At 47.3% G+C, this 26,713-nt stretch overlaps 1 protein-coding gene across 1 annotated transcript; it reads left to right on the plus strand.

Annotated features, from left to right (window-relative positions):
* Positions 1-112: 112 nt before the first annotated feature.
* On the plus strand, positions 113-26,251 carry LOC112202249 (ALA-interacting subunit 3-like). The gene is made up of 5 exons (XM_040505937.1): positions 113-730; positions 1,287-1,345; positions 1,445-1,519; positions 1,607-1,720; positions 26,180-26,251. Exons 1-5 carry the CDS (start codon positions 646-648, stop codon positions 26,249-26,251), a joined length of 405 nt encoding a protein of 134 aa, XP_040361871.1. The 5' UTR covers positions 113-645.
* The last annotated feature ends 462 nt before the right edge of the window (positions 26,252-26,713 follow it).

Here is a 26,713-nt window from a genome sequence, read left to right on the forward strand (position 1 = left end):
TATCCAACAAGAAAAAAAAAAAAAAAAAAGCAGAATGCAATTATACTTCTTGTTGCACACGTGCCCATGAGCCCATCCTTCTCTCTGCCAACTAAATACAGCCACAAGTTGTACTCTCTCTCTGACATAATTAACCACCCCTATTCACTTTCACTCCCTCCTCTCTCTCTCTTTCTCTCTCTCTCTCTCTCCTCTACGAAACCTGTAGCCACCATCTCCACCTCCTCTCTTCATTGATTTTTTCATTAACAGAATGAATAAATCATTACCAAGAGTCCAAGAATAGAGGCACGGAGGCGTGGAGCTGCGGTGGCTTTGGGGAGCTCCAGTGGAGGTGTGGAGCAGAAGCGCGGGAGCTTGGTGAAGAGAGAAAATAAAAGCTCCGGTCTATTTTTTCAGTTCTGGGTTCGAATGGGTTCGCTGATGTCGAGTTTAGGATTCGGGAAGGGAAAAAAAAAAGGAAGAAACCGCCTAGCTGCCCAGAACGCCCAGTCGGACGCCCAGAACGCCCAGTCAGACGCCCAGGCCGCCTAGGCGGCCACCCAAATCCTATCCGCCTAAGGACTCCGATTTGCCACTACTCGCCTCGGTCTGCTGCCGCCCAGCGCCTCGGGGCCTGGGCGGTCGAGTTTTAGAACATTGCTGATGAGTTCCAATACGGCGCTGTCGAGCTCAAGAGGAGCTATATCTGCCGATTCAGCTGCTCCCAAGTGGTCCAAGAGGCCTAAATGTAAATTTTTCTTCTCCAAGAATTTAGATTTTTGCTTCTTTTGGGGTTTTGAGTTCATATGGGAAATACCCATATGGAGATTTTGTTTGTTTCTGCCTTCGTGTTTCGGTTTTGATTAGCTAGATGTTCGTATTTGTTAGGTTTAGGAGTTTTCTTGAAGTTGATTATGTCTGATTTTGGTAGCCGAATTTGTGAAAGTAAGTTTTTGAGATAGTTTCATGTTATTTATACTGATTTAAGAAGACTCAACTTGTATAGATTCAAGAAAAAAGATGTGGTGGTTTTAGAATGCTAAACATTAAGTTTGAAGCATATAACACCTGGCAGCCCAACATAGATAATGCACTATTACTGCAATCAATTCTTGGAAGATGTGGTAACTGATTTTGGAAATCTTTTATGTGATTCCAGTTTACCTATGCGAAAGACTAGTTGATGCAACATAATCACCAATTGTAAAGAGCCCCAGTTTAGTGCCTTGTTAAATAGTTAGGTTCTTAGTAGCCTTATGATTAATCATAAACTGAGAGGTATCTTGAAAATTGAATCCTTTTAGATTCAAGATTTACTCAGCAGGAACTTCCAGCATGCAAGCCAATTCTCACTCCAAATTGGGTAGGCTTTCTACCAATGAATCATATGTCTGCCTGGTAGGCTGGTATCCATATACCTGTTAGAATTCCAACTATACTCTTTATATGCTTGTGCTTGTAGGTAATCTCAGCATTCATGCTCGTTGCAATCATTTTGATAAACATCGGAGTTGCTACCCTATTTGCTTCCCGAGATGTATGTTCAAGTGAAACCTAATTTGATGCATAACTGTCTATTCTTTTCTAGCTTTACATGTCCTTAATCAGGAACATCTTTTATTAGGTTGTTGAAATTGTTGATCGATATGAAGTTGATTGCATACCAGCGTCCTTTAGAAGTGTTAAGGTCATATACATCCAGACCTCTAGAAATAAAACATGCAACAGAACTCTGATGGTACGTAAGACCTTCTTTCATTAACATCAAAGGACTGTAATTTCCTCATCCAATTAGAGGCTTGCTTGTTGTTATCCTCCTTAAAATATTTTGATTAGGAGGCAGCAATATTTCATTTGAGCTAGTACTTACATCATTATGTCTCATCTCATTCTTATTGTTTCCAAATTCTTTTGGAAACTTTAAACTGTGATGGAAGTCAAACTTTAGTAGATGCAGTGTGGCAAAAAATAACTCTGGTGGTGTTGGTTAAAGTGGTAATTGTGCTTGATTAATCAGAAAATAAGGAGTACTAATCCTAGAAAATAGCCTGCTAACTGATATCTCCAATTCCGTTATATCATTCTTGGCCTCCAAACTACAATTTTGTTTATGTTTTGTTGATTGTCAATATGGCTCTGTTACTTTCAAGAATCCATGGTCAACATTGATCTACCAATGACATGAATAACAGGGTATGTATTTTTTCTTCTTTGTGAAACTGGATATGCACCAAGCTTATGTTTTTGTATTTCAAAAGTTATTATCACTTCATATTAACATTGTCTAATGTAGTACCTCGTGATTGAAGGAGAAGATGGATAGCGTCGCTGCTAGTATAGGAACATTTCAATTTCCAAGTAGTTTAACGTACATCAACTTCTAGATAGTTTTATGTATGCAAAATTTTTTGTATCAACTAGGAGTATTGTTGGTCAGAAGGGAGTGCTTTGGATCCACATGAAATGATTTCATATTTGAATTTTTTTTTTTTTTAATTTGAAATTTCTGAAGTTACCATTGTCAAGTCAACAATGGTGTGAAACAGAATAAGTTTTTAAAATCCATTTGAGGCCCCATTGGCATGGTAGGTCCCATAATTCTAAAGCACCAAAATTTTGATAGTGTCTCTTTGGGTATATGTCACGGCAGCAAAGCAAACCAACCCCATAATAGTGTCTGAAGTGGTGGCTATTGGGTTTTCACACCAATGATTGGAGTCTATTCTATCAATACACACCATTTGGAATGGTGTTGATAGCCCAGTTTTGTTGTAGTGCGTTAGTATAAAAGCGGACGTTAATACGGAAAAAAGTGTGCGTGTATTATTCGTACATTTCATACAATCGTTTGCTGAAAAGTTCAGTAAAATATTTTTAATTAATTAATAATTTGTCTTTTAATTTTAAAATATTGTTCAAGCAAATTCAGAAATATGTGTCTGGCCCAAACTCTAGGTTACTTGACCTGTTGTAATAGGGTTTTGAATTAGAGATATTTTCGGAGATATTCATAGATATCCGATTAATTGTACGATTATATTTCCTCGTACAACTCCGATTCTATGTCTTGCAATCCTCTATATAAAGAAACCCTTATTATCAATGAGAATACACAACAATTTCTCTCTCAATTTCTGATTCCCTAAAACATGTTATCAGCACGCCGTCCTAACATTAAAACCTAATAGCCAAAACCCCAAATCCGAATACAAAACCTTGAAACCCTTTCGGCCCCCAGCCCACATCTTGAAGCCCTTCATCCCAGGAGTCCAGAACAGCCGGCTCCACCCTAAGAACCAATCGGAAACCTATCGAACCAGCCACTGGAAGATCCAAACCACCCGCAGCAAATACTCCACCGGTTCACCACCTTTCGGACCTCCAATTTCTACTAAATTTTTCCAGCAGAAGCTACCCAAACCAACGATTCAGGAACCGGAAGAAAAAGGCCAAGAACCGGTCAAGAAGATACTGAACCGGCAGCTAAACCCTACTGCAGGAAAACCGGCAGAAAAGAGAGAAAAAAAAAAAAGGGAAAGCAGAAGGCAGCCCAAGGCCCACCAGCCTACCGGCCCACGTGCGTGTGCGACCCAGAAGAAAAAATGAGGTTGACTCGGCCCACTGTAGAAGAAGTCAACGGCCCAGAAGCAGAAGAGAACCCCAAGCCCAGAAGCAGAAGAGAAGCCCGCCAAGCCCAGAAGCCTAGTCACGTCAGCGCCCATTCAACGTCGCCACGTCAGCAACATCAGACACTCCAGATCTGCCTAGTCAATGGTCAGTGCCACGTCAGCAGCTCCGGCGACAGGTCACCGCCGGCGACTTTTCTGGCAATATTTCCTACAATTTTCAGGCGACTTTTCCGGACACTTTTTCCTGCAACCTATTTCGAGATATTTTTTACTAAACGTTTCAATTTTTGAAGTTTTTATTTCTTTTCTCTTCTTTTTCTTAGGGACTTGCAAACTTCCTTCTTCTACCCCCCTTTCTTCATCATAGAGGAGACTTAATTAAGCCGAACTGTGGAATCTTGGAGCTTGTAGAGTCCTCCAAACTTAGAGTTTGTTGAGATGTTATGATCAACCACAAACACATCATTGTTTCGATCTAATCCAATTCCTCTTGGAATCAGATTTCTTGGAAGCGACTACGCTCAGAAATCCCTAATTTCTTGAAAGCGACTACGCTCAGAAATTTTATATGTTTTCATGGTAGCCTTTTACGCTCTAAAACTAACCCTAAATTTCTTGTTCTCTTTCAGGATGAGTAACCTGAACAAATTGGACTTTACTCCATTGGGAACAACTGGCTCTGGATATCACAGGTGGGTTCGTGATGTCCGCCAGCATCTCAAGGCCGATGGAATCCTAGATATGATTCTCAAGCCTAGCCAGGACGTGCTAACTGTTGAGTAAGCTCAAGCTTTGGAAGCAAATAGAGCAGCCTTAGAGGCAAATAAGGCGAAAGCCATCATCCTAATGACTCGTCATATGGATGATTCGCTCCAGTATGAGTGTTTGAATGAAGAAGACTCGAGAAGGCTGTGGGTCTCACTCGAAGAAAAATTTGGCAACGTCCGTGACTCCCTGCTTCCTGACCTAGAAGTGAGATGGCATAGCCTCCACTTCTGTGATTTCAAGTCAGTTCTTGACTACAATTCGGAAGCACTTCGTATTAATCCTTAATGGAATTCTGTGGTAAAGAGATCACAGATGCAATGTTGATTGAGAAGACTCTCTCTACCTTCCCCGTCTCTGCATTGATGGTTGCTAAGAACTATAGAATCGATGTTACTGCAGCACGGATCACAAGGTTTCATGAGCTTGTTGGAACTATGAATGTCGCTAAAAAGCATGACAACATCCTTGTGAAGAACCATAATTCAAGATCCGTAGAAACAGAGCTTATTCCGGAATAGAGGACGCCAAGAGCGAAACCCTAATCTTAGGGATACTTCTGGACGTTCTAATCCATATAATCGTTCTACTTGGGAAGGTAACCGCCAAAATAAGCTAACACGGAACCGAAGAGGTCAACGTGGAAAAAGAGAGGGAGGCAACGCCTCTGGCTATGTTGGTGGCGCCACCAACACTAAGAGCCATCTAAATGACGTTTTCAAAGTGCCTCAATCAATGGAGTCTGAGCAAAGAGATGTATGTTCTCGATGTGGAGTATCCGATCATTGGGCACACATTTGTAGAGCTCGTGAAGAACTTGTCACCGCCTACAAAGCATATTGTGTAGCAAGATAAGCGCACTATGTGAAATAAGAAGATCAAGAAGATGATCTAGAGTGAAGGGTTGAAGACTACAAATCTGGCTGGGATCAATAGATCGCCAATTCTGTTTAAGTCTTTATTTTTCCAAGAGATGTAATAGGCAATTGCCATATACTTTGTAGTAAATGCCATTGGTTTAGTTTTTCTTCACATAGGCTCATCCAAAATAAGTATGATGTCTAGGAAGGTTTTGAGATAAGTGGCACTTAAGTGAGCTTTGCTCCACCGACATCTCTATACTCACCTGGTCATATTTATTTTGGAGTTACTGAAAGAAGTCAAACGACTACCTTTGTTTTGCATTAGCTAGCATTTGGATTAGATTCTCCTAATGGTTAAGAGACAATGATGTACTCTGTTGGCATATGAATAAAATTTTGAGTTATTTTCATTATGACTCCATTATAATTCTGAGCATATTACTTTGTGACTACGATGGCTGGGCCATCAGTATTTGTACATACATGTCCATTTGCAAGCATAATTAGCTATAATGAGCCACGCTCATGGTACCACCAGGGGTACCAACGCCCACCATATGAGTGACTGGCGTAAAGACAGTTAGCCGGGTTACCGCCTGAGCCCCGGATCAACCCCAAAGCACCGCCGACGCGCCGCCACGCGCCGTGTCAAGATGGCATCAGAAGCTACTGAAACTGGGAACTGAAGCACATCAGTCCCACATCGAAAACAAAGAGAAGATCATCCTCTTCCTCACCTATAAAAGGTTCTCTCCTCTCTCCTCATTTATTACGCATTCAATACTTACCTACTGTCACTTTGTCAACATAAATACATTGACTAACTTAGGCATCGGAGAGTTGAAGACCGCCCGGCGCGGTCTCCCTCTGACGCCCATTGTATTTTATTTGACAGGTAACGGGAACCACTCACGACAAAGGTATCGATCCGCCCGCCGGATCAGCGTTAACTAAGGTCCAGCTATCGCTAGACTTTTAGACATTAACATTGGCGCCGTCTGTGGGAATCCTTGAACAGAAGGTCATCCCATCACAATTACCATGACTAACGGTAGCGGGGGAAATATCGGGGAGCAGGCAGACCAGTCCGCCGTTCCCCAACCCGCCCGCCCAGCGGTAAGCATCAACCGCGCACTATTCAACACCCCGGTCAACCCAGGCGGTGAAACAAATCCAAGCAGCAGCCGTCCCCCAGGTCAGGATCTCACCGCCTTGTATGAGCTGGCGCTGGCGGACCTCCACAAAGCAAACAGAGAGCGCGAGCAGGAACGCAAGGAGAAGGCGGAGGCCCAAAACCAAGTGGCCACGCTGATGACACGTTTCGACGAGCTAAGGCGAACGCTGGACGCAAACGCCAACCCTGCACGAAGTGAGCAGTCACACAGCACCAGACACAGCCGGCCTACCGCTGGTATAGGACCCATCGTGCAAATGCAGGTACCGCTAAGCCCACCTGAGCTGGCAGGAGTGGGACCACCCCCTATCCCACAACTGCCGGAGCAGGAGGCGGAGTCATCGCTGCGCACCCACCACTCGAGGACTAGAACAAGGACTGAGGGTAATCTACCCATTCCCGGGCGGGGGTTCGCTCCGCGGAACGCCCGAGCGGGCCCCGCTGGCGACGCAACCACCCAAATTTTGGAGAGGATGCAGCAGTTAGAACGGAGATTAATCCTGGCGGAGGCAGGCACCCCGGCGCCAGCCCCAAACCCACTCTTCGCGTCCAGGCCAGGCCCATTCACCGCTACAATTTTGCAAGCCGTCAGACCAGCGTTTGCAAAGACCCCAAAAATGTCACATTATAGCGGTAAGACCGATCCCTTCGTCCACATGGACACGTTCAAGAAGGTCACCAACAACAAGGGATTCGATGACGCCACCCTGTGCCACTTGTTCAGCGAAACGCTGGATAGTGAGGCAATGAGTTGGTTTTTCGAGTGTCCGCCAGGGTCCATCGACTCATTCCATGCATTATCTCATGCTTTCCTCTCTCGATTCATCTTGTTGTCCGCCGGTCATCACAACACGAGCCAGTTGTTTGGCGTCAGGCAGGGAGGGGACGAATCATTGAAGGCATTCGTCACAAGATGGCGAGCGGCAGCATCTCAGTGCCGCGATCTCGACAAAACAATGGCTTCGGCGGCTTTCAAGCAGGGACTCCTCAAGGGACCATTCCTCTATCACCTCAACTACAATCATCCAAATGCGGCGTATGATCACCTTATGAGTGAGGCGGTCATTCATGCCCAGGCAGAGTTTATCACATATGGAGAAACCCCACCGCCACCAGCAACACCAACAAAGTCATCTCAACCCTCCTCCAGCCATCAAGAGACCGCCAGCAAAGCCCCCACTGCACCGCCAGCTGACAAGAAGAGGGAGTGGCAGCAGGGCGGTTACCAAAGCAAGAGGCAGAAAGACAACCACTACAAGGGCAACCGCCAATCCCATGGGGACAATCGCAACAAGCAGACGGAATCCTCCCAGCGGTATGCAGTATTCACCGTCCTCACAGCCTCGTACGAGGAGATTTACAATCAGTGCAAGGATCAGATACCACCGCCACCCTCACCGAGATTCCCTAAAAAGGGTAAGCCAAGAAACACCGGCATGTGGTGCAAATACCACGAGGACAGCGGTCACAATACCAACAGTTGCAACGCTCTCAAAACAACCATTGAGACCCTATACCGTGACGGCAAGATGGATCAGTTCAAGGTGCGCCAACCGCCACCTGTGATTGCCAACATTGAGCCACTGGGCCGCATCAACACCATCGACGGCGGGGCTCCAATCACCAACATGTCTCACAGGGCAAGAAAGCGTTACGCACGCGCCAATCACCCAAAGGAAGTCTGTAACATCCGCTACGAGAGATCCACCAAACTCCCAAAGTCTGGTTGGGAGCCCATCACCTTCTCAGAGGAGGAGGAGCGCGGAGTACATCTACCCCATGACGACCCATTCCTGATCGATGCCATTCTCGACAGATGGTCAGTAGGAAGAATCTTGGTGGATAGCGGATCTGCTGTCAATGTCATATTCAGCGGTTGTTACAACAACCTTAAGCGGAACAAGAAACTACTACAAGACCATGAGCCATTGCTTAGCTTCTCCGGCGATATCACTCAGCCGCTGGGTTCTGACTACATGCGGTTAACCATCGGCTCCAGTCCATGTATGGCGGAGGTACATACCGAATTTATAATTGTGGACTGTTTCAGTTCGTATAACGCCATCATAGGACGGCCGGCACTCAACAAGCTCAAATGCATCATCGCCGGATACATGCTTCTCATGAAGTTCCCCACACCCAACGGCACGGGCTGTGTCAGGGGAAGTCAGCAACTGGCACGAGAATGCTACTCTACCACCATTGCGCGGTCAACCCGCCGCCACGAAATCCTAACGGTAGGAAATCAGGCACCGCCACCAGATATCTTCGAGGATCCTAGGGATGAGGAGGAGAAATACGTGAGGAAGGAACCGGTCAATCCTGAAACATCGTTGAAGGTCATCAGCATCTCTGACGAGCACCCAGAGAGGACAGTCCGCATAGGAGCTCAGCTAGACCCAGAAGTGGCCGCAGAACTCACTCAATTCCTGCGGGACAACGCCGCCGTTTTCGCATGGTCATATGCGGACATGCCGGGTATCTCTCCCGAAATCATCACACACAAACTAACCATTAAGCCATCCTTCCATCCCATCAAGCAGAGGCGAAGGGCCTTCGACGAGGAGAAATACCGCGCCATAGGAGAAGAGGTCGCCAAACTCCAGGGCATTGGATTCATCCGCCAGGTAATCTATCCCCAATGGATCTCCAACCTAGTCATGGTCAAGAAGCCTAGCGGCAAGTGGCGGATGTGTGTCGACTTCAAAAATCTCAACAAGGCGTGCCCAAAGGACAGTTTCCCTCTCCCACGCATTGATCAGCTGGTTGACGCAACCGCCGGGCATGAACTCCTCAGCATGATGGACGCTTTCTCCGGCTACAATCAGATCAAGATGCATCCCAGCGATCAGGAGTGTACCACCTTCACCACCGACAAGGGCCTCTACTGCTACAATGTTATGCCTTTCGGTCTGAAGAACGCCGGTGCAACTTATCAGCGGCTGATGAATGCTATGTTCGCTGAACATTTGGGCAAGATAATCGAGGTCTACGTGGACGACATGTTGGTCAAGAGTATAAAGGCCAGCGGACACGTGGCAAACCTCAAGATCATAGTTACCATCCTCCTGGCCTATGGCATGCGCCTCAACCCAGAAAAATGCTTCTTTGGCGTCACCGCCAGCAAATTTCTGGGTTATATCGTCAGTGAACGAGGAATCGAGGCTAACCCGGACAAGGTGCAGGCCATACTCGACCTGGCAGACCCTGAGTATAAGGTACACGTCCAGTGCCTCCAAGGCAAGTTAACCGCCCTTTCTCGATTCATCTCCAGGCTCACTGACAGGTGTGCCCCATTTTTCAAACTCCTCAAAACAACTCACAAGAAAGTCATCAACTGGAACCCAGAATGTCAGACGGCGTTTCAGGGCTTGAAGGATTATCTGGCGGCAGTCCCACTACTCTCTATCCCTGTGCAAGGAGAGACACTGTTCATATACCTAGCGGTATCGGTATCAGCTGTGAGTTGCGCCATTGTCCGGCGGGAGGGACAGGACGAGCTCCCAGTTTTCTACGCCGGCAGGGGCATGAACGGGGCAGAAACAAGGTATCCACCCTTAGAGCAGCTAGCTCTTGCACTCATCGTTGCCGCCAGGCGCCTCCGCCAATATTTTCAAGCGCACACAATCCATGTGTTAACCAATCAACCTCTGAGACAAGTGATGCAGAACCCTGAACATTCAGGGCGCCTCAGCAAGTGGGCCATCGAGCTCAGTGAATTTGACATAGAGTACAAGCCAAGAGCCGCCATGAAGGGCCAGGCGGTAGCGGACTTCATCGCTGAGCTCACTGAACGTCAACCCGATCCCAGCACGGAGGCTGAGCCCGGGACGAAATTGGTCACCGCTAAGGAGCCAGCTCCCCTACAATCAGATTGGAACCTGCATGTGGACGGCTCCGCCAGCGCCAAGGCCAGCGGCGCTGGAGTCATCCTCACAGGACCTGGGGGCTGAATGTGGAATACGCATTAAAATTCAACTTCAAGGCCTCCAACAATATGGCGGAGTACGAAGCACTCATTGCCGGCTTACTCCTCGCCATCGATTCAGGGGCTGACAGTGTCAACATCTTCAGTGATTCCCAGTTGGTCGTTAACCAGGTCAATGACAGCTTCCAGGCCAAGGACCAACAGTTAGCGGCATACTTGGGGTACGTTAAGACACTCCGCAAGAAATTCAAATTTCATAACATCACACAAATCCCCAGGGAAAAGAACGCTAAGGCTGATTCACTGGCAAGACTGGCGACCGCCCAGCCACATCAGAGTCCAGCGGACACAAGAGTGGAGTGTCTTGACAAGCCAAGTATCACAAAAACCCTGGCGGAGATCTTCAACATTGAGGTCAATACCAGCTGGATGGACGAAGTCATTCAGTACAAGCGCAACGGCACATTGCCGGACGACAAAGTTAGGGCGCGACAACTCCAGCGGAGGGCAACCCGCTACAACATCCAGGACGGCAAGCTGTACCGCCAGGGATTCACCCATCCCAACCTCCGCTGCCTAACCCCAGAGGAGGGAAAGGTCGTTCTGGCAGCAATTCATAGCGGAGAATGCGGAAACCATTCAGGCGCCAGATCCTTAGCCAATCGCACAATGCGACAAGGCTATTTTTGGCCTACTCTCGCCGACGATGCCCGCCAGGTATCAAGATCATGCCACAAGTGCCAGCAATTTGCTGACATCCCGCATGCATCGGCGGAACCACTATCGGTCATCGTCGCTCCATGGATCCACTCAACTTGGGGCCTGGATCTGATGGGAAAATTTCAAACCGCCAAGGGCCAGTTCAAGTACATCATAGTGGCTATCGACTACGACAGCAAGTGGATAGAGGCGGAACCACTAACAGCAATAACTACCGCCAAGGTAATTCACTTCCTCTGGAAGAACATCTACTGCCGTTACGGTGTCCCACACACGATAATCACCGACAATGGCACACAATTCAACAACAAGGAGCTCATCTCTTTCACCGCCAACTTGGGTACTAAGATGAGTTTTGCATCTGTCGCCCACCCCCAGACCAACGGTCAGGTCGAAGCAGCAAACAAGATAATCAAAAAGCTGCTGAAGAAAAAACTCGACAAGGCAAAGGGTCTATGGGCGGCGAAACTCCCGGAAGTTCTATGGGCCATCAGAACAACCCCAACTTCCGCAACTGGTGAAACTCCTTTTTGCATGATGTTCAGAACGGAGGCTGTCCTGCCTATTGAGGTCTCTCAACCTACCGCCAGGGTCGAGGGCTACCGCCCAGAGACCAACACTGACGGCATCAACCTGGACAAGGACCTCCTGGAGGAAAAGCGACACAAGGCCCACCTATGCAACCTGCAAAACAAGCAGCGGGTATCGCGTTTCTACAACGCCAGAGTCAAGGCCCGGAACCTCCAACTGGGGGACTGGGTAATGAAGGAAGTCATTCCACCGCCAACAAAGCTTCGCCCAACTTGGGAAGGTCCATACAAAATTGTGGAAGTCGTTAGCCCAGGCACCTTCTACTTAATGGACAAGGATGGCGTCACAACGACCCACCCTTGGAATACCGAACACCTTCGGTATTATTACAAATAGTCATGCCGCTACCCAAGAGCATCTTGACTTAGCTAAATTTTTGTTCAATATTTAGCTAAGGGAAGCTACCCAACGGGTACTACCCCTCTTTTGTAAACGCTGATCAGTCAGCTATCAATGAAACGAGGAATTATTCAAACCATTGTTACCAAGTCTAGCACTGAGGGCAACTGGCAACGCCAGGAATCGTCAGCGGACCACGTCCGCTACGTGGTGCACTTGGACCAATTTTAATTCCTTTAATGTTTCATTGCTTGGCAAAAGAAAAATCTCTACGTCAAAACTCTAGCGGTACAAACACATCATGACAAACGTCAAACTCTGAAATTTCATTTCAGGGCTGGGACTCCCCACCCAAAATAGTTCATTATTACAGTGTCAAAAAAAAAAAAAAAAAAAAAAAAAAAAACCTATGGAAGTCTCAGCTAGCTTCAGCGGTTGTCTTCGGCTTCTCCGGCTTCAACTGGCGGTGGCACGACCGATCGGCTCGCCTGATCGGACCCTCGAGCTGTCGGACTGGGAGTCTCCATTGTACCATCCGCCCGGGTGTGTGCCTCCAGAAATCCGGCACGTGACACCTCCGACGGGGTCTGCTGGGGAGTCTGCTGGGACCTTTCCGGCGGATGGGAGCCACTTTCCCCGCTGCCCGAATGAGTACCCGCCGCAGGGGGAGGCACGACTTCTGTCTCCGGCGGGACACCCTCGACCACCGGCACGTCGGGCTGTGACGCCTTTACAAAGTCAATGGCGCCCTTCCGCGTCAACATGTCTATATTGGCCCGGGCCCCAGACTTCGCCGCTTCTGTCAATGTCTTTTTATACTCCGCCGACATCTTGAACGCTTCAACGGCGGCGGCCGCAGAAGAACTCTGTTCATTTTTCAGGCGGTTGACCTCCCCGTCCAGCCGCTGCATCTCACCCAGTCTGGCGGCAGACTCCCGCTGCACAATAATGAGCTTCTTATCTTTAGCGGCTATCCGCTCCTGCAGCAATGCGATCTCCTGCTCCAACTGGGAGACGCGTTCATTCCTCTCCAGGTCCCGCCTTATGGCCGCATTAAGCTTGCCGCGGGCGTCCGCATAGTCACACTCCGCCTTGACCAGCCCCCGCTCGGCCTCCGCCAATCTCTCCTTGGCCTCCGCTAACTCCCTCTGGAGACCTCCGATCTCTCCCCTGAGCTCTTCCTCAATCCGGGGCTGCTTAGACGCCGCCTCGAACATATCATGTAACCCCGCAGATATTTGACCAAACGCCGAGCTGAAGGGCGATTGGTCAATTGCCGTCGGGCGCGATATGCCCGCCAGACCCCCGAACCCCAGCCGCTCGCACAGATGGAAAAGGAATGCCCGCTCCCCTTCTGTCATGAATGGCGCATACTCGGCAAAGGAGTCCAGATCACTGACGGCTGCTGCCTCTCCCTCCGCCACTGCAACCTTCGACGCAGCTTGTCGAGCCTTCTTTTGTTGACGGACTCCGATCACCACCTCTTCTTCCTCTTCCTCGACGGGGGAGTAAGGCTGCCGGCGTTTTTTCTCCAGCGCCCGTTGTGTCCCAGCAGCGGTCCTCGTCACCCGCACCGGTGGCTCACCCCGGGACTCGGTGGCAGTCTCCGTCGGCTGCACCGTCTTCTTTTGAGGACCGCGCCGGGTGGTAGGCATCCGCTCCCGCGGCCTTGTACCAACAATCCCCCTCTCCCCGCCGCCCGCTTGGGTATCCGCCTGCACTACCGGCAGGCCATCCTCACCCAGATGGGAGTGGTGCGGCATCGGCAGCTCCACCGCAACCTCGGACTGGCTCAGCACCAGCGTCTCCGGGTTCACCACCGTCTGCTAGGCCGCTAGCCCCTCGGCATACATAGCCTCCAGAAAATTTTCTATCTCGGCACGATCCATTGCTTTTTCGAAAGCGTCGCGACTAGATTTGTTACCGGGCGGGGTTTCTGAAAAGAAAAACACAAACACCCGTCAGTCCGGATCACTTACAAAAAAAAGAGGTGTGGCGGAATTGCTCTCACCAATAGAGCGAGTTAGCCCCAGGTCGACCAGCAATTCCCAACCGGTCAGAAGACGGAAGTCAAGCAAATTGCGGTTCCGCCAGCAGCCGCGGATCCTCGCCACGCGACACTCCTCTTCGCGCGTCAAAATGTACCTTAGTCCCGCTGCACAAACACAATAATCATTAGCAAAAACCGCAGGTTTGCAAAAGTTTGAACCCGCCAGTTAGTTTTAGCGGAAACCAGTTGCCAACCTCGAAGGGGCTGGAATTCCGACTTAGTCTTAAACGTCGGCCCCTCCACATTCGACCTGGTGTGGTACTCCCAGCCATCTGTGGCGACGCAGAAGGTCCCCCGCCAGTAGGACATTGAGTCCCTTAGATTCTCAATCAACTTGGGCGCTCCCTGGCGGCGGCTCAGGTTCACGCACCCTCTGCAACCTCGGCGCTTCACATACACTAGCTCGTAGAAGTGAAGCACTTCCGCCACGGTAGGCCCCTCGCACCCCGACAAGCGCCACAAGGAGTTCATCGCCAACATCAACCGCCACATGTTGGGACAGATCTGCCCAAAGGCAAGGCCAAACTCGCACACAAGAATTTGGAGATTGGGCACTAGCGGGAATGTCACTCCTTGGCGGAATATGGCCTCGTGCACGGCAGCACATCCCGCTGGGAGCATCGAGGCCTTCTCATCCGCTGTCGGGGGCGCAGCTTCACCGAGCCCGGCAACCGGAACGTCCGCTTCATCCGGTTAACAGCGGCGGCATCCATCCGCCCACCTGCCTCGTCGACGGCGGTGCCATCTGAGAGGTACCACGCCGACTCGACATTTTGGCCCGGCGCTTCCCCTTCGCCAGCGGAGCCGCTAGCAGCACTATTGCTCGCCAAGCGCTCGTCGCGCCTAGCAACCTCACCCGCCCTAGAGCTCTCTGGACGCGAACCACGATCCATAGCTATTTCCCAGGGGATGGTCCGAAGTGGCTCAACTTCAAGCGGTTCTGGCAGTGAGGTTCCTGCATGGGCAGACGGACGCAACGAGTCAATAAAGGTCATATCCGCCACGCTGAACGACACGTCAGACCCGGAATCCTCACTGCTCGAAATATCTATGACGTTGGCCATCCCAAACCCTAAAACCCACATCAGTTAGCACAAATACAGATCTAACCTACTCTCACATCAGATATAGCCAAAGATGCCAAGAACAACTACCCACAAAAATACCAAAACAAAAACAACCGCACGCTCAACCCAGATTAGACCGCCTAGCAAAACCCAAAACCCCAACTTTCTGTCAAACACCATAACCTCCCTCAAATCTCTCCCTACACCCTCCGAGAACAACACAGAAGCAATATCATACCATTAACAGAAATACCAAAACCCAGAAACCACCATTGCAGATTCAATGAAACAGGAAGAGGATCCGAAATACCAACCTCACGTCGAAGACTTTGGAGTGCAGCTCGTCTTCACTGACAGATTTCGTCCTCTCCAGTCCGACTACTCCACGCAAACCCGGGGATCTCCTTCGCAATTCGCAGACGAACAAGGCTCGAAGCAGGCAACTCAGATTTGAAGATTTTCCAGAAATGTCGAAACTCGCTCAGTTCCCCCCTTTTTATGTCAACATCAAGTAATCCTGAGCCGTCCGCTACAAAACTACATCACGTACCAACCGTACACGTGTCCCACGTCTTCACTAACTCCCTGGATTAGCCGAGGCGTCGCCTCGGTTACGAAATCCATCATTACTCGCATTAATGACGAGAAGACGGCTAGGCTTAGGAGACAAGCCTCCAGACGCTAACCCTCTGAGAGTTAGCCACGTGTCAACCGTCATCATTCTTTAGCTTCCAAGGGAAGCCACCACCTGACAAGTAAACCCCCAACCATGGCAAGTCTCCGCTGAGCGAAAACCCCGCTCAGCGGATCCATCCTCACTTGCATCTCCCAAGTGACGGAGTCTCCGTTGAGCGAAACCCCGCCAGCGGATCCTCACTTGCATCTCCCAAGTGACGGAGTCTCCGCTGAGCGAAACCCCGCCAGCGGATCCTCACTTGCATCTCCCAAGTGACGGAGTCTCCGCTGAGCGAAACCCCGCCAGCGGATCCTCACTTGTCATCTTCCAAGTGACGGAGTCTCCGCTGAGCGAAACCCCGCCAGCGGATCCTCACTTATCTTCCAGGTGACGGAGCCCCCGCTGAGCGAAACCCCGCCAGCGGATCCTCACTTGTCATCTCCCAGGTGACTGTCCACTGAGTAAAACCCCGCCAGCGGAGCTTCTCTCCTCATTTGGTAAACGGGGCGTCCTCCGCTACACAGCGCACCGCTAGCTGACCCCATTTCTCATCTGACAAGCTGCGTACTTTATTCAGCGCAACACCGCTCAATAAAATACCACCAAGCACGTCTACTTGACGCTGCTTCCTGCTACATCTAGCGGGGGGACTTCCGCCAGCGGCAGATCCCGAGGCCACGCCTCTCTGACAACGCCGCCACGCGGGGTTACGGTCAGAATGTCCCTACGGGACACGGGGACTAGTCAACAGTCTACGACAGCCCTGATCAGGTACGTTGACCCCCGTCACCTGGGTGCTAAGATTGGGCTCGCAACCCAACACCCTCTGCTCCGTGCAGCGCTGCTCCGTGCAGCTCCCCCTCAACAAACAATAACAACGACCATCCGGAGGTCCATCTTAGCCGGGGAGTGGGGGACTCCCTGGGGGCCTAGCAGGGGCCCACCCGAAAGGGCACAAAGCGTTTGCTCAGTAAATCCATGGTTGACAACGCACTGACGCTAATTATGCTTCTGCAAAGTCTAGCGGGAGAAACGCTTCAAACCGCCGATCAACTCCCCAACCAAGATTGCCCTCCTTGACTGGGGATTTGGGGGACTTGTACATACATGTCCATTTGCAAGCATAATTAGCTATAATGAGCCACGCTCATGGTACCACCAGGGGTACCAACGCCCACCATATGAGTGACTGGCGTAAAGACAGTTAGCCGGGTTACCGCCTGAGCCCCGGATCAACCCCAAAGCACCGCCGACGCGCCGCCACGCGCCGTGTCAAGATGGCATCAGAAGCTACTGAAACTGGGAACTGAAGCACATCAGTCCCACATCGAAAACAAAGAGAAGATCATCCTCTTCCTCACCTATAAAAGGTTCTCTCCTCTCTCCTCATTTATTACGCATTCAATACTTACCTACTGTCACTTTGTCAACATAAATACATTGACTAACTTAGGCATCGGAGAGTTGAAGACCGCCCGGCGCGGTCTCCCTCTGACGCCCATTGTATTTTATTTGACAGGTAACGGGAACCACTCACGACAAAGGTATCGATCCGCCCGCCGGATCAGCGTTAACTAAGGTCCAGCTATCGCTAGACTTTTAGACATTAACAGTATTAATTCAAAGACATGGAATAGCCCAAGTTCCCCTTGCCAAATGGCATCTTGATTACTGTCACAAAAACTCTCTACACTCTTAGGGCAAATCGCACCTATGAATAGCTAATGGATTTCATGCGAAAACGCATGTAGAAAACGGAAATGAGTTCCTTTGCAATACCTCTAATTATTGCGAACAAAGGCGCATCTTAGAGAAGTTTATGTGTCTCTCTAGTGGACTCTATGTCCCTATTCGAGCTATTAAATCCAATAAAATCATGAGAGAAGTTCTCTTGGATTTAGACACATATTGGCTTTGTCACAACAAGATAGGTCATCCTGGTCCTGATATGATGATCAGTCTACTAAAGACTTCACACGGACATCCATTCTCTCGAGCGAAACAAAGCATGAATCAAAAATTGATTCCTGGACTAAGTGTGACCGCCGCCGATGCCTCTGGCGCCGCTGCTATCCACCACCAGCATAGGGCTGGCACAGTCCCTATCCATGACGCTATGGATAGCGCCCATCATGGTGATGGTGCCTCAGGTGATGTTGCAATCACCAACTTTGCTTCAAATAGCGCTTCAGACGCTCAGGCCCAAGCAAACTCCTCATTGGTTGATTTTAAGGCCTCTCACTCGTTTTACAAAGCCCGTTCCTTAGGGAAATTAGGACTGAGACCGTCCTATGCAAAGGATATGAGAATACTCATTCTGTTCTTACATCGAATCCAAGGGGATTCTGTGAACTGATTCAACCAACTTGCGAACGTTTCAATATCTCATGATGATTGGTTGACATGCAAACACGCTGGTCACGTGTTGTGCCATTGTCCACTTGTAGTGCTGCTTATGCTACACTCATAGAAAATATCATATGACAACAGGCTCACTCCCCAGATCATCCTATTCCGTCAATTGGACTTGACGATGCTAGAGAGTTTACATTGAAGACTTTCGATGGTTATTGCAATGAGATTGATGTTGGACATCATATTCCCATGTACACACCCAAATAGTCTCGCAGAAATGACTACGATGGTAGTCAGGACATTGGTAATGCGCACCAATCTTCCCATATCCGCTAAGGGTGATGTAATATCGCATGCAGCTACCCACTGCCACTCAATCTACCTCTGCGTTACAGCTAGTGACTGGGTACAAGTATCATACTTACGCATATTTGAGCGTGTCATTTATGTGCCAATTGCGCCGCCACAGCGCCCTGTGATGGGTCCTTACAGACGAATAGGCAACTACGTTAAATTTGAGACTCCAACAATCGTCCTCCACTTAATGCCCTTGCTAGGCGATCTCCTTATCGCTAGATTTGCTGATGTCACTTTGATGAGACAATCTTCCCATCGTTAGGGGGAGATAAGAACACAGATGTTCAGCAGGATCGACAGGAATTGTTGTGGTCTGTCCCCACTATGTCTCATCTCGATCCCCATTAAAGTGACGAGATCACACATCTGCTGCAAATATGCCTGCAAGGAAGGACATCCCTATGAGAAGACGTAGCGCCACCCTACATGGAAGTAGGCATGGCGCCAACGCCAAAGAGAGTGGCACTCTGGCGTTATAGGCCATTGCCCCAACTAGGATGTATGGGAGGCTCGTGGGTTCGAAGGATACTTTGACACAAACGAATCCTTAAATTATCGATACTCAAAATCCGTCTCATGAGAATCTTCGGGATTAAGGTTATCGTTGGGGGACATCTCAACATCAGAACCTATTCCTGAGAATATAGAGCTCTATGAAAATTACACTAGTGTACATGAGACATGGGATAGAAACTCTAACATAATTGATGATGTAGTTGCGCATAAGTTTGTTGAGTCTGATGATATCGAACCACGCTCTATTGATGAATGAATACCAACGTAGAGAGATTTGGCCTAAATGGAAAGATGCGATCCAGGTTAAGTTAGATTCTCTAAAAGTAGAGGAAGGTTTTTGAGCTAGTGATGCCAACACCCCCTAACATAAAACTTATTGACTAATGGGTCTTCGTTAGAAAGCGTGATGAGAAAAAGAGATGGTAATCTCGCCTTATGGCGCAAGGCTTCTCACAAAACGCCTTGGAATCGACTATGATGAGACATATTCTCTCGTAATGGATGTCACTGCACTCCACTACCCTGTCAGTTTGGTAATTTCCTAATAACTGATCATGCAGCTTACGAATGTGGTCACTACATATCTCTATGGGGATCTAGATACGGAATATACATGAAGGTTCATGGTGGACTTCATTTACCCAAGTCAAGTGGCTCTAGACCACAGAGCGCATTTGCAATAAGATTGAAACGCTCACTAAAGTGACTACTTGATTGAGAAGGGATATGCCCACGCGCTTTCATATATAACGAGTCCGGATTCTATCGCAGTTCATGTTGGAAATGATCTTCATTGGAAGCCCTTAAAGAGTTAAGGAAAACCGCTGAATACTTGAAATCCGAGTTTGAGATGAAGGATCTTGGGAGAACACGATTATTTCTTAGTTTGGAACTTGAGCATCGTGTTGATAGATGCTTAGGCATTTTGACAAGGTCAAACCTTCAAGCACCCCTATGATCGTCCGTAGTCTTGATCCTGAAAAGGATCCTCTTCTTCAGAATGATGATGACGAAGATGTGCCTTACTTAAGTACAATAGGCGCATTACTGTACTTAGCTCAATGTACAAAATCGGACATCTCATATTGTGAACTTGTTAGCTAAGGTATAGCTCTGCACCAATGCGACGCCATTGGATTTGTGTAAAAGATATCTTTCGATACTAGAGATGTATGACTGATATAGGCATGCTTTATCCCTACAGAGAGACAATGGATTCAGACTCATTATATGTCAAGAACGCCACCAATAGTGGTCTGCGTTCCCTCTCCCCATCCCAAAACGACATTAGTGTTTTGGAAGGTTTTGCTGATACTGGGTATTTTTCTGACCCACACAAAGGTCATTCCCAAAATGGTTAAGTGTTCACCGTGGATAAAGACTGTGATATATTTGAGGTCTATAGAACAGACCTTAGTTGCTATATCTTCGAACAATGCAGAGATTATTGCTCTTCACGAAGTCATGAATGTGTATGGATTGGATCTATAATTACGCATGTTCGAACAATTGTGGTTTGAAGTTTACCACCGATGAGCCTACAAGCATTTAGGATAATGCTGTTTGTTTTAAATAAATGAAGCAAGGTTACATCAAAAGCGACAACACCAAACATAATCAGCAACAACAGACTCTCCTCAAGATCAAAGTGAACTAGGTTCGATCTGAGGACAGTGTGGCAGACTTGCTCACTAAGTCATTGCCAAAATTCCATTTTTGAGAAACGTGTTGGTAGCATCATTTGCTGAAGTTATCCGAACTCCCATCACTGTAGTCATCAGGGGGAAATGCAGACATCAGGAGGAGATGTCTACACGTATGGTCTCGAAACGTGAAGGGTGTGTTGTGCTCTTCACGAAGTCGTGAATGTGTATGGATTGGATCCATAATTACGCATGTTCGAACAATTGTGGTTTGAAGTTTACCACCGATGAGCCTACAAGCATTTAGGATAATGCTGCTTGTTTTAAATAAATGAAGCAAGGCTACATCAAAAGTGACAACACCAAACATAATCAGCAACAACAGACTCTCCTCAAGATCAAAGTGAACTAGGTTCGATCTGAGGACAGTGTGGCAGACTTGCTCACTAAGTCATTGCCAAAATTCCATTTTTGAGAATCGTGTTGGTAGCATCATTTGCAGAAGTTATCCGAACTCCCATCACTGTAGTCATCAGGGGGAGATGCAGACATCAGGGGGAGATGTCTACACATATGGTCTCAAAACGTGAAGGGTGTGTTGTGCTCTTTTTCCCCTTCGACAGAGGTTATTTTTGTCCCACATGGTTTTTGTTACTCGGCAAGGTTTTTAATGAGGCAACGAGGGGAGCACCACGTTTGGGCGACACAAGGGGGAGTGTTCAAGTAAATCTAGAAATATATGTCTGGCCCAAACTCTAGGTTACTTGACCTAGTTGTAATAGGGTTTTGAATTAGAGATATTCTCGGAGATATTCATAGATATCCGATTAATTGTACGATTATCTTTCCTCGTACAACTCCGATTCTATGTCTTGAAATCCTCTATATAAAGAGGCCTTTTTTTTTTTGATTAACTAATGAGAATTAGGCGATATTAGCTCCTTTGTAACGGTCTGAAAGAGGCACCAAGATACCCACACAACCCCAAAGGGGACCATTACAACCGGGAGCCCACCGCCCGTCCCTCATTAGAATATTTATTAAAAAAAAAGAATCCAAGGATATAGAGTGAGGGGTGGAGGACTAGACCTTAACCACTCCCATACATAGAACAGACAAATAGAAAACCAACCAAAACTAAGCAAACCGGTAAGTAGTACGTCCAGAAAAATCATGCCCAAGAGAACTAAACAGGAATTAAGGGAGTGAATCCCACCAAACTGAACCACTAGTCACGGCACCGTGTTTAGCTAGCTTATCTGCGACTTGATTCCCCTCCCTAAAGACATGAGAGATGTGTACCTGAAACTGGCTAATGGATGCAAGGCTATTCATCCATTTCACCCGAAGCCGCCAAGGCGCTAAGCCTGGCTTTTTAAAGTACTGTAATGCCAACATGGAGTCTGTTTCTACCCACAAAGGAAACCAGCCTCTCTCTTTTGCCACCTTAATGACCTCAATCACAGCCAATAACTCTGCATCTATAGCACACAAGACCTGTGCATTACAAGAAAAAGTACCCAAGAAGGTCGCATCACTGTTTCTGAAAATTGCTCCATAGCCAGCTTGATTAATACCACTGTAAGAACCATCAGAGTTAGCTTTAAACCAGCCTCCTGGGGGGGGGGTGCCAAATCACAGGAGTGAAGCGGGGTGCCGAGGGAAGAAGAGGTGAAATGCCCAAGTCGCCAAAGATGGGAACCTGACTCGAGGTAGAAGATGCGGAGACAAAAGCTAAGCCTGCAAATTCTTTTAGAGACAATAGGAAAAATTGTTTGAACCTAGAGGGGCAACACTCACCACCTTCAAACTTTCTTTTATTACATTCACTCCACAGGCACCAAAGTAAATTGCAGAGAGAAATAAACCATAGCAATTTTGATGATTGATTAAGGGTAGAGGGGGTAGCATCAAGAAACAGGTCAGGCAGTGATGTACCTGCAGAAATGTGGAGCCGGAACATTTGCAAGAGCCAAGCCAAAGATGACGCAGCCACCACACACTCAAGAAATAAGTGGTTAGTAGTTTCAGTATGTCTCCGGCAAAGATAACATCTTGAACAGAGCTTGGTACCACGACGCTGAAGCCGCTCATCTATAGAAACTCTATTAAGTAAGGTTTTCCATGCCACCATGCTCTTTCGTGGCTGAATGGCCTGATGCCAAATCCACTTACACCAAGGAGGTGCTGGTATGGGAGAAGACAAAACCTAGTATGCCTCCTTGGATGACAAAGTGCCAGATGATGCCTCAGTCCAGATCAGCTGGTCCGGGGCAAGGTCAGACGATATTGGGACTTTCCTGATAGCTTGGGCAACTTGGGGAAAGACCATGCAGAAGCTAGGAGGGAGATTCCACTCACCATTCAAGATGAAGTCACCAACCTTGTCATTTAGGAGCGTCCTTACTTCTTCTTCATAATCTGTGGAGTGAATTAATTCCTCACCTAACCATTTATCCTTCCAAAACCTTATTGTAGAACCATCTCCCAGGATCCATTGCACCCTCACAAGGAGCATCATCAGCCATAATTGTTTTAAACCAAGCCATATTGCTGATTTCTTATAGTACGAACAAGGGTGCAAACCAACTTGCAGAAAGCGATCATGAAGGAACCTTACAGATGTAGATGCCTTTGAAGCCACCTCCCAACAGCGTTTTAATAACAATGATCTATTCAATGCAAAAAGATTCTTTAAACCCAACCCTCCTTGAGATTTTGGAGAGCAAACTGTGCTCCAAGCTACTAGGGCAGACCCACTCTTGATTGGATCGCCATTCCAAAAGAAATTTCTCATCCATCCCTGTACTCTATTTAGAAGAGACTTATGCCATTCATAGATATGGAAGCTGTAGATCAAGATGCTTTCTATTACGGAGGATATAAGTTGCAGCCTACCAGCTTGTGACAGTTGTTTACCTTTCCAGGAGCTCAGCTTGCACCTCACTTTGTCTGCAATTGGAACCAAATGCTCAGATTTCGGAAGCCCAATAAAAATGGGAACACCCAGATAAATGAAGGGAAGTTGACCCAGTCGTATTCCAAGTAAGCCACAAGTTCTGTTTTACCTCGGCAAAGCATATCTTCCCAAAAATAAATTAGATTTGGCTTTGTTGACAACCTGCCCAAAATTCACAGCATATTCTTCCAGAAAAGACATTAGATTTCATAAATGAGAAGGCTTACCCTGAAGAAATACCATAACATCATCCGCAAACAACACATGGGATGGGGGGGATACACTTGATGGAGCTGCAATTATCCGGATCTTCCTTCTATTAACCAAAGAAGAAAGGCCACGGCTTAGAACTTCTTCCGCTAGGCAAAACAATAATAGAGATAAAGGATCGCCTTGACGGACACCCCTAGAGCATGTAAAGTATCCATTGGCCTGCCCATTAACACTGACAGATAGGTATGCAGATTGCAAAATAGTGTGAATGTAGCTTACGAAAGCAGTGTCAAACCCAAAGGCACTGAGGACACGAAGAAGAAAATTCCAATCCAAAGTGTCAAATGCTTTGCTGATATCAAATTTAATAGCTAAATTCCCATATTTGCATTTCTGGTCAAGGAGATTCACACATTCTGAGGTCAACACAATGGGATTGACAATGGACCTCCCTCTAATAAAGGCGCTTTGGTTAGGGGAGATGATACGAGAAGCTATTGGACCAAGCCTATCAGCCACAATTCTTGTGATGATCTTGAATACGAAGTTGGCAAGTGCAATTGGACGAAAGTCGGAGATGCTTTCAGCGTCTTCTCGCTTGGGAATTAATATGAGGATGTTGGAGTTGAAATGCGGCATAATGTACCCATTAATAAAAAAACTCTGAACTGCCTTTATCACATCAATAGCTACCACAGACCAACAAGAAGAGAAAAAACAGCCGCCAAAACCATCAGGCCCTGGGGCGCTATTTCCATCCATTTTCATAACTGCATCTCTAATTTCGTCAGCAGTGGGGGTGGCAAGAAGAGAAGAGTTCTCCTCCTCTGTTACCATATGTGGGATGACCCTTTCAACTAGACCAGTGTTCTGTATTTGATGATCCTGAGTGAAACAGCTTTCAAAGTGTTGTACCGCGTGTGCCACAATAGCAGCTTGATCATTGAGCACCCTGTCCTCATCCAACAGCGATGTGATTGAATTTTGAAGCCGCCGAACCCTGACCATGTTATGAAGAAAAGTAGTGTTCCTGTCACCATCTTTTAGCCAACGTATTCTAGATTTGTCCCTCAAGAAAGTGGCTTGAAGAGAGAGGGCCGATAAATAATTGTTGTGGGCTTCATTTTCTTCAGTAGTTCTCTCATCTGATAAACCATGAGTGGAAATTTCAGCCTGAACCGCATCTAAAGCTGCCTTAGAATGAGCAACCTGAGCATGCACATCTCCCACTTGTTCTTTACTCCAGGATTTCAGCATGCCTTTCAGAGCCCATAACTTAGCTGCTAGGGTGAACTGTGGGCACCCGTAAAAGTGTAGAGTGGTCCAGAAGGATCGAACTAAGGCCAAGAAATCTGGTGTCTGCAACCACAAACTTTGAAACTTAAATGGTGGCCTCGGGATAGCATCCAACTTGGAGCAAGACACTAAAATGGGACAATGATCTGACATTGCCTTTGTAAGGGTGCATCAATCCATGGAGCTCCAGGAATTCATCCACTCCATGTTCCCTAGAGCTCGGTCAAGTCTGACCTCAGTATTACCCTTTGACCAAGTGTAAGTTAAACCTTTTGTGGGGATATCCAAAAGCTCACAATCAGAGCACATCTGACTAAAATCTAGGCAGGAAGTTCTATTTGGCATAGCGCCTCCACGCTTTTCATGCGCACCCAAGATGCAGTTAAAGTCTCCGAACACCAACCAGGGCCCCTGGCCATGTTGGGAATGAATATGATGTAAATCTTGCCAAAGTTGACGTCTACCGGCAACCGTAGTTTTGGCGTACACTGCCGTTAGCACACAAGAGACCCCCTCAAAGGTACAAGATACGGAAATCTGTTGGTCTGAGGCCGAGATCACCTATACCCTAAGAGCTTCATGATAAAGAAACCACAAGTTGGGGTCTTGCAATCCCCTATTGTTAGTAGTAACGAGCTGGAGACCCAAGGATCTCCAAAAGGAGAAATTAATAGAGTCAAACAAAATGAAAGGTTCTGAAATGCAAACAATTAAGGCTTTGTGAACACGTACCATACTAGCTAAAGCCCTTCTTGTGCCATCGTTCCCAATGCCACGGGCATTCCAATACAAAATCTTCATTAACAATTGAAGTGTTTTGCGCTCTTCTGGACTTGAGCACGCAACCCAGGTTTGGGTTTAACTTTGACCTTCTCAGACTTTTTTTGAAGCTTCTTTGCTTTCTTTGTTACTACAGGCGTGAACTCTCCCTCCTCCAATGCCTCGTCCAACAATATTTCTGGTTTTCTTGCAGAAATCACATAATTTGCATCTACTGCTGGGTTTCTAATAGAAGTCACATCATTTGCATTTTCATGTTCAAGTTCATTTGTGTAGGTTCCCACAACTGGAGGGTCAGCCAACATGCTAAAACCCAGTGGAACACTGGCAATGGAAGAGCTATCCTGAACCATGGTAACATTCTCTGCATGGAGATGCCTCACTAGAGAAATATCCATTCCTGGGATACACAGCAATTTCTCTCTCAATTTCTGATTCCCAAAAAAAAAATATTAATTTATTTTTATTTTTATTCCATAATATATATATATATATATACGGGGAAATGTAAAAATCATGTATAATACGTGTATAATACTTTGAGATTAAAAAGTTCAGAAAAATTTAACGAGTCCTCTTGAAAAGTACGAAGTACAGAAGTTTTTTTTTTCTTCTTTAAATGTCAGTACGTGTATTATTTACATTTTATACGAAAAACTACTAATAGAGCTTTTGCATTTTATGTAGAGATTGAGACCACTATATAAGCGTTGTTGCAGGTAGCTTTCTCTTCTAGCGGGGTAGGTTAGCTTAGTGTATCAAAGAGATTGTGATCGAGATAAGTGTTATCGGTAGGTATTCATGTTTTTC

The sequence above is a fragment of the Rosa chinensis genome, chromosome 5, assembly GCF_002994745.2.
Source record: "Rosa chinensis cultivar Old Blush chromosome 5, RchiOBHm-V2, whole genome shotgun sequence".
NCBI classification, from domain to species: Eukaryota; Viridiplantae; Streptophyta; class Magnoliopsida; order Rosales; family Rosaceae; genus Rosa; species Rosa chinensis.